The following is a 14,172-nucleotide window of genomic DNA, read 5'->3' as shown; positions in this document are numbered from 1 at the left end:
CAGGTTCAGGTCCCAGGAGGGGGCGGGGCGGCGAATCTGGGGGTAAAGACACTCCAGACCCTTAAGGAACCTAGTCACCATCGGGTGAGAGAAGACGGACCAACCATCACTTCCCGGGTGGAAGGTGGAGATAGCCGCCAAGTGAACCCGGAGAGAGGACACCGCCAAGCCTTGCTGTTTGAGGGACCAAAGGTAATCGAGGATGGCAGAGATAGGAACCTCGAGAGGGAGGAAGCGCCGATCCGTGCACCAGCACGTAAAACGCTTCCACTTGGCCGACTACATCGCCCTCATAGAAGGGTTCCTACTTCCTAGGAGCACCTGTCTCACCGGGGTAGAGCAGCGCAATTCAGACCTGGTCAGCCACTCAGGAACCACGCCGTGAGGTGTAGCAATTGAAGGTCTGGGTGACGGAGCCGGCCGTGGTCCTGCGTGATCAGGTCCAGGTGAAGAGGCAGGGGGACAGGGTCGGCTACAGATAGGTCCAGCAACATGGAGAACCAATACTGCCGGGGCCATGCCAGAGCGATCAGAATCAAGCGGGCCCTGTCCCTGCGCACCTTCAGAAGGACCTTGTGGATTAACGGAAACGGGGGGAACGCGTAAAACAGGTGCGTCGCCCATGGAATAAGGAAGGCGTCCACAACCGAGCCCGGTTCGAGACCCTGAAAGGAGCAGAACTTCGGGCACTTCCTGTTCCTGGGGGACGCGAAGAGGTCCATCTGGGGACATCCGCATCTCCGGAAGAGCACAAGAGCGACATCCGGGTGAAGGGACCACTCGTGGGAGAGGAAGGACCTGCTCAGACGATCTGCCAGCGTGTTCCGAACCCCCGGGAGAAAGGATGCAACAAGGTAAATGGAGTGGGCTATGCAGAAGTCCCACAACCTCATGGCCTCCCGACACAGAAGAGGAGCCCTTGTGCCGCCCTGCTTGTTTATATACTACACCATCGTTGTGTTGTCAGTGAAAACCGCAACACAGCGACCTTGGAGCTGCTGATGGAACGTCTGACAAGCAAGGCGGACTGGTCTCAATTCCCGCACGTTGATGTGGAAGGCTAGCTCAGGAGGAGACCAGCGGCCTTGGGTCCGTAGGGTTCCGAGATGAGCCCCCCAGCCCAAGTCTGATGCGTCCGTTGTTAGGGACACCGAGGGCTGGAGTGGATGAAATGGGAGCCCCGCACACACCACGGACTGGTCCAGCCACCAACGTAGGGAGTGTAGGAGACATCCTGGGGAACTGTGACAATCGTGTCCAAAGGACGTCTGGCTGGACGGAGCTGAGCAATGAGCCAGGACTGGAGGGGCCTGAGGCGGAGCCTTGCGTGTCCCGTGACGAACGTGCAGGCTGCCATGTGGCCCAAGAGAGTCAGGCAAGTTCGTATTGAGGTCAAAGGTGCCGCCTGCAACCTGTGGATGATGGCCGTCAACGCCTGGAACCGCGACAAAGGAAGAACGGCTCTGGCCAGAGTGGAGTCCAGAATGGCGCCGATAAACTCTATCCTCCGAGTGGGGTTAGAGTTGACTTCTCGGCATTGAGCATCAGGCCTAGGCGTACGAAAGAGTGTCCTGACCATGCGGACGTGAGCGAGGACTCGCTCCTCTGAGGGTCCCGGATCAGCCAGTCGTCGAGGTATGGAAACACATGCACGCAACTGCGGCGAAGGTAGGCGACGACTACAGCCATGCACTTGGTAAACACTCTCGGGCCGTGGAGAGGCCGAACGGGAGGACCGCGAATTGATAGTGACGACCGCTGACAACGAACCGAAGGAACCTCCGGTGGGCGGGAAGATGGCTATATGGAAGTAAGTAAGCGTCCTGCATATCGAGGGCGGCGTACCAGTCTCCGGGATCCAGGGATGGGATAATGGTCCCCAAGGATACCATACGGAACTTCAACTTCACCAGGTATCTGTTGAGCTCTCGCAGGTCGAGGATAGGCCTGAGGCCTCCCTTGGCCTTGGGAATTAGAAAATAACGGGAAATAGAACCCTTGCCCTTCTCGCTCTCTGGAACCTCCTCTATGGCCCCTTTGCCGAGGAGCGTTCGCACCTCCTGTAGGAGGAGTTGCTCGTGAGAGGGGTCCCTGAAGAGGACGAGGGTGGGGGGCGGGAGGGCGGGTATGAAACAAACTGTAGATGGTATCCAAGCCGCAGCGTGCGGAGGGACCCAGCGGTCCGAAGTAAGCCGGGACCACATGCCGGGAGGAAGAACGAAAGACGGTTGGAGAAAGGAGGAGATGGATCCGTAGGAGGGACTGGTATAGCGCCCTCGGGCGCACCTTCAAAATGAGGGCTTCGGGCCGGAGGAAGGCTTGGAGGAACCTTGGTTTTGTCCTCCCTGATTGCCCGATTGCCTACGCCGGCCATTCCTACGCCGGCCATTCCTAGACCCGCCGCCTGGCGAAGTCCTGTCTTTGCCTGGGCTGGGGGTAAGGCCTGTGCTGTTGTTGAGGCCTGAAGGGTCTGCGTTGGGTGACCGGCGTATGCATCCCCAAGGCACGCATAATGACCCTATTGTCTTTAAGGCTTTGGAGCCGAGGGTCAGTCTTGTCCGAAAACAGGCCCTGGCCCTCAAACGGAAGGTCCTGGATGGTGTATTGGAGTTCCGGAGGAAGGCCAGAGACCTGTAGCCAAGAGATGCGGCGCATAGTAACGCCGGAGGCCAGAGTTCTGGCGGCCGAGTCTGCAGCGTCCAAAGCTGCCTGCAGCGAGGTTCTTGCGACCTTCTTTCCCTCGTCCAGGAATGCGGGAGAACTCTTGACGAGCGTCCTGCGGGAGCAGCTCTTTAAATTTGTCCGCCGCCACCCAGGTGTTATAGGTGTAACGGCTGAGAAGAGCTTGCTGGTTGGACACCCGCAGCTGCAGGGCGCCTGCAGAATAGACCTTCCGGCCAAGCAGGTCCATACGCCTCGCTTCTTTAGACTTGGGGGCCGGGGCTTGTTGACCATGGCGCTCCCTCTCGTTCACAGACTGACGACGAGGGAACACGGGGGCGGTGAACATACAAATATTCATAGCCCTTGAGGGGACCATGTATTTCGCTCCACGCATTGCGAGCAGCGGGGGGAATGGAAGCCGGGGACTGCCAGATGGTCGTGGCATTGGATTGAATGGTCCGAATGAAGGGAAGGGCGACACGAGTGGGCGCATCTGCCGACAGTATGCTCACTACTGGGTCCTCAATCTCGAGAGACCTCCTCAGCCTGTAAATTCATGTTCTGCGCTACGCGCCTGAGGAGGTCTTGGTGTGCCCTGAGGTCAAGTGGAGGGGGACTAGTGGATGTGTCCCCGCCACTGCCTCATCCGGGGAGGAGGACGAGGAGAGACCCTGGCAGGAGAGGATCTGTCGGCGGCTCTGCCTGGAGCAATGCCTCTGGTGGGTGCTCAGGGTCCTGAGGCTGAGATGACCTCTCCTCTGTAGGGGACGGAGGAGGCCGGGAAGAGGTGGCCTCCGGAGCCCTGTGTTCGGAGGCGGACGAACGCGGAGGGATCTGCTGAGGGCCCTGGGCTTGGTGGTACGCCCAGGGGGTCCAGAAACCCCACTGCTGAGGACCATGCTCCTGCTGGGTCTCGGGAACAGAGCAGCAGGTCTGTCAGCGTCCAGGTATGCGCTGTCCGCTCGCGAAGAGACTGATGCCTGGCGAGACGGCCACGGAGGGGGCTGAACGGGAGTGATACGGGTCCGGTCACTCCCGATGGCAGAGACCTCCTCGGTGCCGGAGATCGGGTGCCGCTGAGCCATACCGGTGCCGCGATCGAGACCGGGACCTGCCACCAGCGCGGTGCCGGGAGGTCGACCTGGATCTGGATCGTCGACGGCGAGAACGGCTCCTCGAGTCACGGTGCCGGTAACGATGGCTCGAGCCGAGCGGTGCCGGGAATATCGGGACCGGCGTGAAGATGACCTACGCCGCGAGTACGACCGGTACCGCCGCGGAGAGCGGTGCCGGACTTGCGAGCGGCGTCGCGAGCGAGACCTCCCTCGGGACCGGGAGCGGTGCCGGGATCTTGACGGTGATCGGTGCCGACTCGGGGAGTCCAGGGACGGTGCGCATGGTCATGGGCTTGCCCTTCGATTGAAGAACCCGCACCGGCGGTGCCGGGGGTTGGGACAGCATAGGCTCCGTCAACGCGATGAGGTCCCTGGCCGAGGAGAATGTCCCGGGCGTAGATGGGACCACCAGCTCGACCCCAGATCTTAGCAGGGAGCTGGGAGGGACCGGATTCAATGGACCTCCCAGGCCCGGAGTCGACGAAATCCCTGGCACGGCCGTCGCGGCCGGAGTCGGCAGCGGGTGCTCCGTCCGAGCCTGCTTAGCCGGGGTGGAGGATGTTGACGGCCTTTTCCCGGGGCCGGGCGCCGGAGAAGGACAGTGCCGCGGCGTTTTCGCGGGCCCGGAGTAGTCCGGTGCCGAGGACGAAGGGTCAAGCGCCGCTTCCATTAGGAGAGTCTTTAGGCGCTGATCTCGCTCCTTTTTGGTCCTTGGTCGGAAGGCCTTGCAAATTCAGCACTTCTCAGAGATATGCGATTCCCCAAGGCACTTTAGGCAGGCGTTGTGGCGATCACTAGTGGGCATCGGCTTCTTGCAGGCCGAGCACGGCTTGAACCCCCGGCGAACCAGGCATGAGCCTGGCGCCGGGCGCGGGGGAGGGCTAGAGCCCAAAGCCCGCTAACTATATACAACAAGAACTATTAACTACAACTAATCTAAACTTCACTAACTATAACTAAAACTACAATTAGAACTAGAAAAAACGACGAACAAGGAGAAGCTAGGGACGTGGAGGACAGCTATGCCGCGCTCCACAGTTCCAACGACTGACACGGCGGTAAGAAGGAACTGGGGAGCGGGCGGGCCGGCAGAGGTATATATCAGCCGCCATGGCGGCGCCACTCTAGGGGGCGACCTGCCGGCCCGCTGGAGTTGCTAGGGTAAAAGTCTTCCGACGAGCGTGCACGCACAGCGCGTACACCTACTGGAATGGATATGAGCAAACACTTGAAGAAGAACTGTTGAGCCATCAATCTAAACTTTATTATTGAAGGTGGAATTTTCTCTTTAGGGTATGTGCATATATTCCCAGGGAGCAGAGGATGCCCCTGGAGTCCTTTAAAGTGTGTAAGGACTCATCCATCTTCTGATTAAACAGATGAGTCTCAGTGAAGGGAAGATCCTCCATGGTGTACTACACTTCTCTGAGATGCACTGAAGTATGGAGCCATGACTCCTTGCATCACAATGGAAGTAGCCATTGCCCTGGGAGATGTATCAGGTCTATCTACTGCTGATTGGAGAGTGGTCATGGCAACCATCTAAGAGCCTGGAAATGAGCTTTGTCCTGCTGTGGGAGACATTCCTAGCCAGTAGTGGTTGGTAATTGGCTATCCTGAACTGGAGACTAGAAGAAGAAAAGATCTTCCTTCCTAGTAAGTTGAAACACTTGTTGTCCTTATCAGTCAGGGTCGATCTCGGGTGTTGCTGCCTACATTTCTCCGCAGTGGCTTGGACCACTACAGAATTGGGAGCAGGGTGAGAGAACAGAAATTTCACACCTTTGGCTGAGACATAGTACCATTTCTCTGCCCTCTTAGGGGTAGGGGTGCAGGTAGCTTGGGTATGCCAGACTACTCTAGCTGACTCCAGGCTTAGTTAACCAAGAGCATTATTCTACTGGAGCTGGAAGATTGAAGGATGTCCAGGAGCTTGTGTTGAGGATCCTGAGCCTCCTCAAGAGGAATCTTCAGCTCCCATGCAATTCTGCAAAGGAGTTCCTGGAACGGCTTATAGTCATTGGCGAGCAGAATGAGGAAAGATGGAGACATAAGAGTCAGCACCTCATCTGGCAATAAAAACACGAATCTTATTGGTGCCAATGGCACCACCGGATCCGGAGCATACTCTTCTGCAGCAGAAATCGGAGGACTGCTCCTGTTGTCTCCTCAAAGGGGAGGAAAGGGGTGACTCCCTAACGGACTGAGCCAACTACAAGATGGTACTGGTCCCGTGGCCCACAGTATGGCCAATAAGATGGATTGAACAGGGGGTTGTGGTGGTCCTCATGGCAACCAACAGTTCTGAGGCGGATGAGGAGGCAGAGGTTGGTTCCAAGCTGGGGCAAGTTTTCTGACTGGGAACATGTGTCTTGGAGGAAGAAGGTATAATGGTTCAGTGTGATTCAGAAACTCCCGATGACAAGAAAGCCAATTCCAGTTCCAATGGTGGTACTGACAGTGCCACTGGAGTGAAATCACAGCCTGAAGATGGAAGAGGAGACAGATTCCTCCCAAAGGCCAGCTCCCCTGGTGGAGTTATAACTTTTCTCAAAACAGGGGGAGCTGATGGAGTGAGAGACTCCAGGTCTGGAAGAGGTGTGTCCTGTCCACCCAAACCCCTAGAGCTGCAACAGAGACCGTCTGTGCCAAAGCCACTGAAGGCAGAGATGGTACCATGGATAACTGATGCTCTTGACAACGCATCTTTGTCAGTGCTGGCAGATCCCAGGATTTGTGCTTGGGAGGTACTTGGAGGGCCCAGTATGTTATGCCTCTGGGACTTAGGACATACTAAATTCTCTTGAGCTGAGCTAATGGTCAGTTTCCCAGTATGTTATGCCTCTGAGACTTAGGATGTACTAAGTTCTCTTGGGCTGAGCTAATGGTCAGTTTAGGCAGGACTGAATCCAACTTTTTCAAAGTGGATTTGCAGGAAGGCTCAGACTCATGCTTATGCTCCCCTTTCCCCTGACAAGATCCTGACAGGGGATTTGTGGGGGTAAACTCCTTTGCTCCTGAGTTGGACCTCGTAGCAGGGGGTGTGCTCCTTGCTTTATCAGTTCAATGTACTGGGAGGGGTCCCTGGCCTGGGTCCGACTGCAGCTTTGTGGCCTTTTCTATTAGATGCTTCCTGCATACGGCTGGGGAACAAACAGCAGATGGGGGCTTCCCTGAAGCATTATAAGCACCGTTGGTGGTCATCGCTGACTGAGAAGGATTGCAGGCAGGAAGCAGAAATTTTGAAGTCCTGGGAGTAGTCCAGTACCCAAATGGGGTATCGGCATGGGGGCATGCTCCCCAGGTCAGGGAAGACTAACTATAAAACACTAAAACTGTCAGATAAAACTAGAATATAAAAAAGCTGTTTACAGATATCTAAACATATTTTCACAGATAAAGAAGCTAAAGCTTCGGATACTGAAGGTTCCAATCTGGACCAAGCGGCAGTGAGAAGGAACTGGAGAGGCAGCTGGTCAGCCCCACCCTTTATTTCCTAAGTGGGAGGCACAGGGTGACCCAGGATGTGTGTGTGGACCAACAGACGCTGCTTTCACAATTCTCTGGCTCTGGATGCATGGAGTGAATGCATACCCACAGTGGAATACAGACAGAGACCAGCACCCAAAGAAGAAGCCTGAGTTACACACAATGGCCATATGGTGCTCCAGGCAGAGAGGCATTATGAGATCAGAGGTAACTCAGCCAGTCATTCGTTCTGTCCATTGCATTTTCATACTTCAATCCGGGACTTAAATTCATCCAGAGCCATCCAGAGAAGAGCTCCAGTAAATATTTTAAAACCTGCAGAAGCCCCAGTGTGCCCTGTGGGGCACAGCCGTGCACCCCACAGGGCAGAAGCCCCATGCCCCAGTGCCTCCCATGGGGCTGAAGTTCATGGCTCCAGGAAATACTGGGGGGGGGCGGGGAATGGATTTAAGCCCTGCTTCAATCCTATTGGTGAAATGAATCAGCAAATGGAACTGCTGGTTAGGACTGAGGTGCTTTGCTAGACTGCTGGGGTTGTAAAGGTTTAGGACTGGAAGAGTGGGGGCTCCTTCACATCAGGAGCTATATTGGCTGAGTAAGAGTGAGTTTCAAGAGTTGCACTGTGGCTCCGTCCACACTGTGCCTAGCTCAGGCAAGATCATTTACCTTTGCCCAGTCACAAGTGTTTTAGTTCATCTAAACGGTATCCATTTGATATTGCAGGCAGAGAGATTTGTTAAGGAGAGAAATGACCAAGGCGACAGCAGAATTAGGGCAGGGGGACAGCACACCAGGCACTTGTGGGGAGAATGGAGGAATGCATTGAGCCCTTCCTCTGTGCAATGTGCTTGGCCTACAGAAACAATGAACTCCATCGTCCATCTAGTTAGTCATGTGTGTGTTTTTGTTTAAGTTATGCACACTAAACTCCTTCCCATATCTTCCCTCCACCATTCAACTCGCTCTGCCTACTAGCAATCCCTAGCTTTAGATCTAGTGTCCATAAGCCCCTCTCTGCCAGCATTCAACCTCGTCCCATCATACAAATAAGTAGTTCACATATAAGATAAATAAGTGAAATAAGTAGCTTCCTGTGGACTTCAAGGAAACAATGGGGCTTCAGGAGAGATTTAAATGAGGGGAGGGGAGTGACTTTTCAGACCAGCTCCGGAATGGCATTCCATGCACAGGACAGTGTTGAAGAAAGCTGAGAAAAGATTATGGGAGGAGCAGGCAATAAGGGTGTGACATATCATTCCGTATGTTTTATGAAAATATGATATGAATATGACATAACAGATATACTTTATGCAAGATGGCTTGTGAGATATAATTGGAAAGGTTATGATTTACTGAATGAGATTATCCTATGTATATGCATGTATCATTTCTGTATCTAAAATTAGGAATATTGACTATGTATTTGTATTTCAACTACGCTACTTTGGGTGACGCCCACTGCTAACATTTCAGGTACAACAATGGACAAGCCAGACAGCGCACATGGCCCATCAACAAGGACAATGGACTGTAAAAAAGCTTAGTCTTCCTGTGAACCTGTGGGTCAGTCTGTGAAGAATGGCTGTAAGGGCCCCGCAGAATCAGGTGATACCTGATACTAAAACATCACCTGGGACTTCTTGTAACTTTCCACTGTAAAGGAAGTGGGAGTCAAACTAGGAAACAAAGGACTCCCGCCTTATGCAAATCCTATTTAAGGGTGAGGAGTGAGGTAACCTGGGTCCTCAGTTCTCCCCTGCTACCCCACCCAAGATGACTGCTAGGAACAACTAAGACTGAACTGGGGGAAAGATCTGAACCCAGGTTGGAAGGGCATCTGGCCTGTGAAGAAGATTATTAGAACCACATTTAGGGTGGACCTTACATGTAACCAATTTCTTTGGTGTATTAAACTTAGTTTGTGTGCTCTGTTTTATTTTCTTAGTAATCTGCCTTGTTCTGTGTGCTACCTCCTTAACTACTTAAAATACACCTGTTATAGTTAATAAATGTATTTCTGGTTTATAATATAACGCAGTTTATGTCATTTCTAAGGGGGGGGGGGAGAAGTGTACACCCTCCTCCATATTGAGAAAAGAGGTGAATTTCATATAATTTTGGGTTTGTACTCCAAGGAGGGTGGTGGACATCTGGGTGCTGTGGCAAGTCCCTAAGCTGAGCCTTCCCAGAGCAGAACTCTGGCGCTCTGTTCAGCTGGGTGTGGCCGTGCCTGTGTGCTTGGCTGGAAAAGGCTGGGGAGCCTAGCCCATCAACAGGGCCGGCTTTAGGAAAATGCGGGGCCCAATTCGAATGTTTTCGGCGGGGCCCCAGCAGGGATGACTTAAAAAAAAAAATGTAAAAAGAAGCCTTTCGTTTCTTCACAACTGGTTCCTTATAAAAAGTTCTGATTTAAGGGATGTGCCACAGTATGTATTTTTTGTACCAATAGGGTTACCATATGTCCGTATTTTAAAAATTCCTCCCAGATGGCAATTTAAGAACCAAAAAGCCTGACATGTCCAGGAAAATACGGATGTATGTTAACTTTACCTAAACTTTTTTAAAAAGATAGGCCTGGACTAGAAATGAGCTCCGTTTTGCATGTGTGGGTCCTCCCCACTCCCTGGGAGTGTGCTAGGGTGACCAGATGTCCCGATTTTATAGGGACAGTCCTGATTTTGGGGTCTTTTTCTTATATAGGATCCCCCGACCCCCGGTCTCAATTTTTCACACTTGCTGTCTGGTCACCCTAGGGTGTGCACATGTGTGGGTCCCAGCTGCTCCCTGCTCCTCTCATTGAAGCACGTGTGCAGGGTTACTGCCCTGGGAACTGCAGGGCACCAGTGGACATGGGGGTGGCTGGAGGCAGGGCAGGGGCTGGCTGGAGGTAAGATCTGGCTGCAGGCAGGGCAAGGGGTGCGGGGCTGGTTGGAGACGGGTGTGTGGGGCTGGCTGGCTTCAGGCAGGGTTACGGAGGGTGCAGCAGGGGTTGGCAGGGCTGGAGGCAGAGGAGTGCGGGACTGGCTGCAGACAGGAGCTGGTGCGGGCAGGGCAAGGCAGGGGGTGCAGCAGGGGCTGGCTGCGGGCAGGGGGTGTGGATACAGTCCACCCTGTATGGTGAGTGCCTGCTCCTCCACCAGGGTAGCAGCAGCAGAAGTCCGGGGGCCATTTAAAGGGCCCGCGGCTTCCTTGCTTCCACCGCCCCGGCCCTGTAAATAGCTGCGGGAGCCCTGGGGAAGCAGCGGGGCTCCAGCGGCTATTTAAAGGGCTGAGGCAGTACAAGCAGACATTTTAAATAGCCCTGCAGCCCTATCCCAGGGCTCCTGCAGTGGGGCTCTGGTGGCAATTTAAAGGGCCTGGGCTGGTACGCCGTACTGGGGCTTGGGCGTGGGGCCCTCTTAGGGGTGGGGCCCGATTCAGGGGAATTGGTGGAATTGGCCTAAAGCCGGCCCTGCCCATTAAGGCCAGGTAAAGGGGACCCAGGCTGGGAGAACAGTCTGACTCAGTGGTGCCCAACTCACCAGGTGACATCCCAAGGGTCCAACCCATCACAAAGGGTATTCTCTCATTGAAATAGAGACGATGCAAATGCAGTGGGTGAGTCAGTATTAAGTAAGGCCTTAGACTTGGCTTGAAGCTTAAAAGGGTTTGAATTTGATGCAGTAGAGATGGGCAAGGAAGATTATCCTACTTTGTACAGACTGGAGTAGGACAACGTAGGTCTTGAGCAGACCAGTTAGGAAGTGGTTAAAATAACTGAAACAGAAGATGATGAAAGCTTGTCTGAGAGTTTTAGTTGCACAAGAACTTTTTTTGTTGCATCATATCAAAAGCTCATGAAGGCCTTAAAGTGTTAACTCAATCAAATGCTAAATGACTGATCATTCTGAATTAATTCATCCATCTTTTAAGCCCTACTGCCTACTTCTCTTTATTGAAATAAATCCTTTGGTTATTTCCAACATTTTCTGAAGTCTACCTTCACAGTGAACATTCACAAGGATTACATTTGTTTCCAAGGTTATATGTTGAATTTACATTGGAAGATCAGTATGAAATACTACCCCTGCTAGAAAACTTACCACACTGATGACAGCAAGGGGCAAAAAGCATCTGAAAATCATGTTCACAATATTTCCTTCCTTCGAACTGTAAATGGGAAACAAACTGGAAGTTAGAGGAATAAGAAGTGTACTTCACATTTCACATCAATAATATACATACCCTCACAATACTGTATCATTCCCAGATGCAATTAAATTGTAAAAGATGACTTGGCTATAACAAAGAGGAGACACACAGAAACAGGTTTATGTAGTAGACAAACTGATCAACCCCTTTCATACTAAATCTAGCTACCTTACGTTAATATTCTGCATGCAATACACTATTTGTTACAGTATTAACTCTCCTTTTAAAAAGCCGAGTGTCTAAAGTTTTTGCTCTGTGTTATCATTTACATTGTCAGACAATATTTAAGATCAGACAGGATACAGAAAATCTGATGTAACATACAGTGCTACAGACAGGAATTAACCTTTGAATGACTGGATCAACTTATAAACACCCTTCCTACTAGGAAGCATTTTCCCTGAACCCCTCTGATCACTTCTACACTCTGCACTTCCTGAAAGAATGGTCCCACATATTGGAGGAAATAAATGCAGGAGAATGTTCATGTCAAAAATCTCTGCAATTTACTGTGCAAAACAACTTTCCAGCTCAGTAGTATAACACAGAAAAATGCAGGAAGAGAACTTCCATTCAAGGCTAAGGAGGTTCATATTTGATCTCTTTCTCAACAAAGTTCTAGATTTGGAGCTTCAAACTGGCCCATTACAGAGTTTGAGGCCACACGCATGGCTTGAATTTAGATCTGAACTTTCTCAAAGTCCAGGGTGCTTCAGACATGATTTTCTGGTTCAGGCTCATCTTCACAGAAACAGGTGGGAAATGATTTCAAGGAAGTGAAGGTAGTGCTGTAGGACAACTTCTGTAATAATATACACGCAAACATGGCTTGGAGCGAAGGGGAGGCACTGCTCATGTGTGGGTGCCTTCAGGCATCTCATAACCCAGGAGTCGGCAACCTGAGGCAATTTTGGCTGCCCCCCTGCGGGTAGCCATTTTTTGGGGGTGTGTGAAGTTCAGGCTCTGGCCGGGAGGCGCTTACCACAAACAGCTCCTGGACAGCGGCGCAGCAGGGCTCTGGCTCCACGCTGCTCCTGGAAGTGGCTGGCTGCTGGCACATCTCTGCGTGCCCCTCGGAAGGAGGAGGGCACCGGGTCTCCGTGTGCTGCCCACGCCCACAAGAACCACCCCCACAGCTCCCATTGGCTGGTTCCTGGCCAATGTGAGCTGTGAGGACGGTGCTGGGGGCGGAGGCAGCGCACGGAGCTGCCTTCCCCTCCCCCCACCAGGGGCGTGCAGAGACGTGCCAGCAGCCAGCCGCTTCCAGGAGCAGCACGGGGCCAGAGCCCAACTGTGCCACTGGCCAGGAGCCGCCTGTGGTAAGCGCCTCCCGACCAGAGTCTGTACTTCACAATCTCCTCCCCCCACTCCAACACCCTGCCCCAGGTCAGAACTCCCTCCTGCATCCAAACTCCCAGACCTCAAACCCACTCCTGCACCCCAATCCCCTGCCCCAGCCTGGAGCTCCCTCCTGTTTATATTCAAATGGCAGAAGTCAAATTAAAAGTGTTGGTGAGTAGTAATAACTTTAATATGTTCAATTATTATTAGTTGATAAATTCTAACTCTACAAGTAGCTTTGCATGTGATGCTGCTCTTGAAATATTCTAGTCAAAGACAAACACAAAAAATGGCTCTTCTTCTTTGAAAGGTTTCCGACCTCTGTCATAACCAGATGCAAATGCTAGCTATGTTAAAACCAGACACACATCATTAGGTTTACTATAAAATGTTTGGTATTTTACAAATTGAGACAACCATTAAAATGGAGGCAATGGGGAGCATTTCCAACTGGAAACTAAAAAACAAAACAAACTCAGTGAATATTAAGCATAAATTAGGAATAGTATAACATTTACACATTAGCTCCGGTTTACTGCTCTAAGGATCAGGTAATTTTTATCTTTATGAATCATTATACAGCAGGGTGACACTAAACTGTCTAGCAGGGTGGCCATTTTATGATGCAGATTGCTCTCTGCTATCAACATGAGATCCCAAGCTTAGTTCTCACGCTGAACTTCACTGGGGTCACTAGGAATGAAAAGCCAGTATTCTTACAGTGAGTCATCCAACCTGTCTGATGTTAGCACAAATCAAATGTGCCAGACAGTCTGTAATGACATACAGCATAAAGCTATAAAACAGATTACATATGAGTTGGAAAGGATTTGGACATGAACATACGAGAGTATGAAATCTGAACACTTCCTGTTTCGTGTTATTGAGTGATACAATGGAGCTCTATCTATACGTGTTAACTCTGTTTGGAGAGCAGTGCCACTGCACACAAATCTATGTAGGCTGAACAGGTTTTCCTTCTCTTCTGATTGTGTCAAGCAGGCATATTGTTTGTTTTAATCTATTTTTAGCTCACCTCTGCAGTACGCTGTGGCTGATTCTACTGTTTACCTAGCAGTGAAAACCCTCAATCCCTGGTAACTAATCCCACAATACACATTTTTAAGACATAGACAGGAGTTCCAAGAATCAAAAGTTTCCAGGTAGAAAATCTTATCTCAAAATAATCACTAACTAGTTGCAAATCTCCAGGTCTTTAATAACTTACTAGACAGATATACAGTAAAAAGTCTTCCTTCAAGTACCCTCTCCTTAAGACTGTAAAAGCAGCAGAGAATCCTTTGGCACCTTATAGACTAACAGACGTTTTGGAGCGTGAGCTTTCGTGGGTGAATACCCACTTCATCAGACG

General features: G+C 51.6%; 1 protein-coding gene and 1 long non-coding RNA gene across 7 annotated transcripts in view; one reads left to right on the top strand and one right to left on the bottom strand.

Annotated features, from left to right (window-relative positions):
• Nucleotides 1-9,271, top strand: part of LOC142046013 (uncharacterized) — a 40,390-nt gene extending 31,119 nt beyond the window's left edge. The window contains exon 3 of the long non-coding RNA XR_012654938.1: nt 7,176-9,271. This is a non-coding gene — a long non-coding RNA (uncharacterized LOC142046013). The remainder of the gene's footprint in view (nt 1-7,175) is intronic.
• The window catches only part of LIMS1 (LIM zinc finger domain containing 1), a 163,901-nt gene that overhangs the window by 28,025 nt on the left and 121,704 nt on the right, over nt 1-14,172 (bottom strand). For all 6 annotated transcript variants that reach the window (XM_032771919.2, XM_075061355.1, XM_032771918.2 and 3 more), the window contains exon 3: nt 11,351-11,417. In XM_032771919.2, coding sequence (XP_032627810.1) covers nt 11,351-11,417 — 67 coding nt within the window. The remainder of the gene's footprint in view (nt 1-11,350; nt 11,418-14,172) is intronic.

This window comes from Chelonoidis abingdonii, chromosome 1 (genome assembly GCF_003597395.2).
Source record: "Chelonoidis abingdonii isolate Lonesome George chromosome 1, CheloAbing_2.0, whole genome shotgun sequence".
Taxonomy (NCBI): Eukaryota; Metazoa; Chordata; order Testudines; family Testudinidae; genus Chelonoidis; species Chelonoidis abingdonii.
This window is presented reverse-complemented; position numbering and strand designations above follow the sequence as displayed.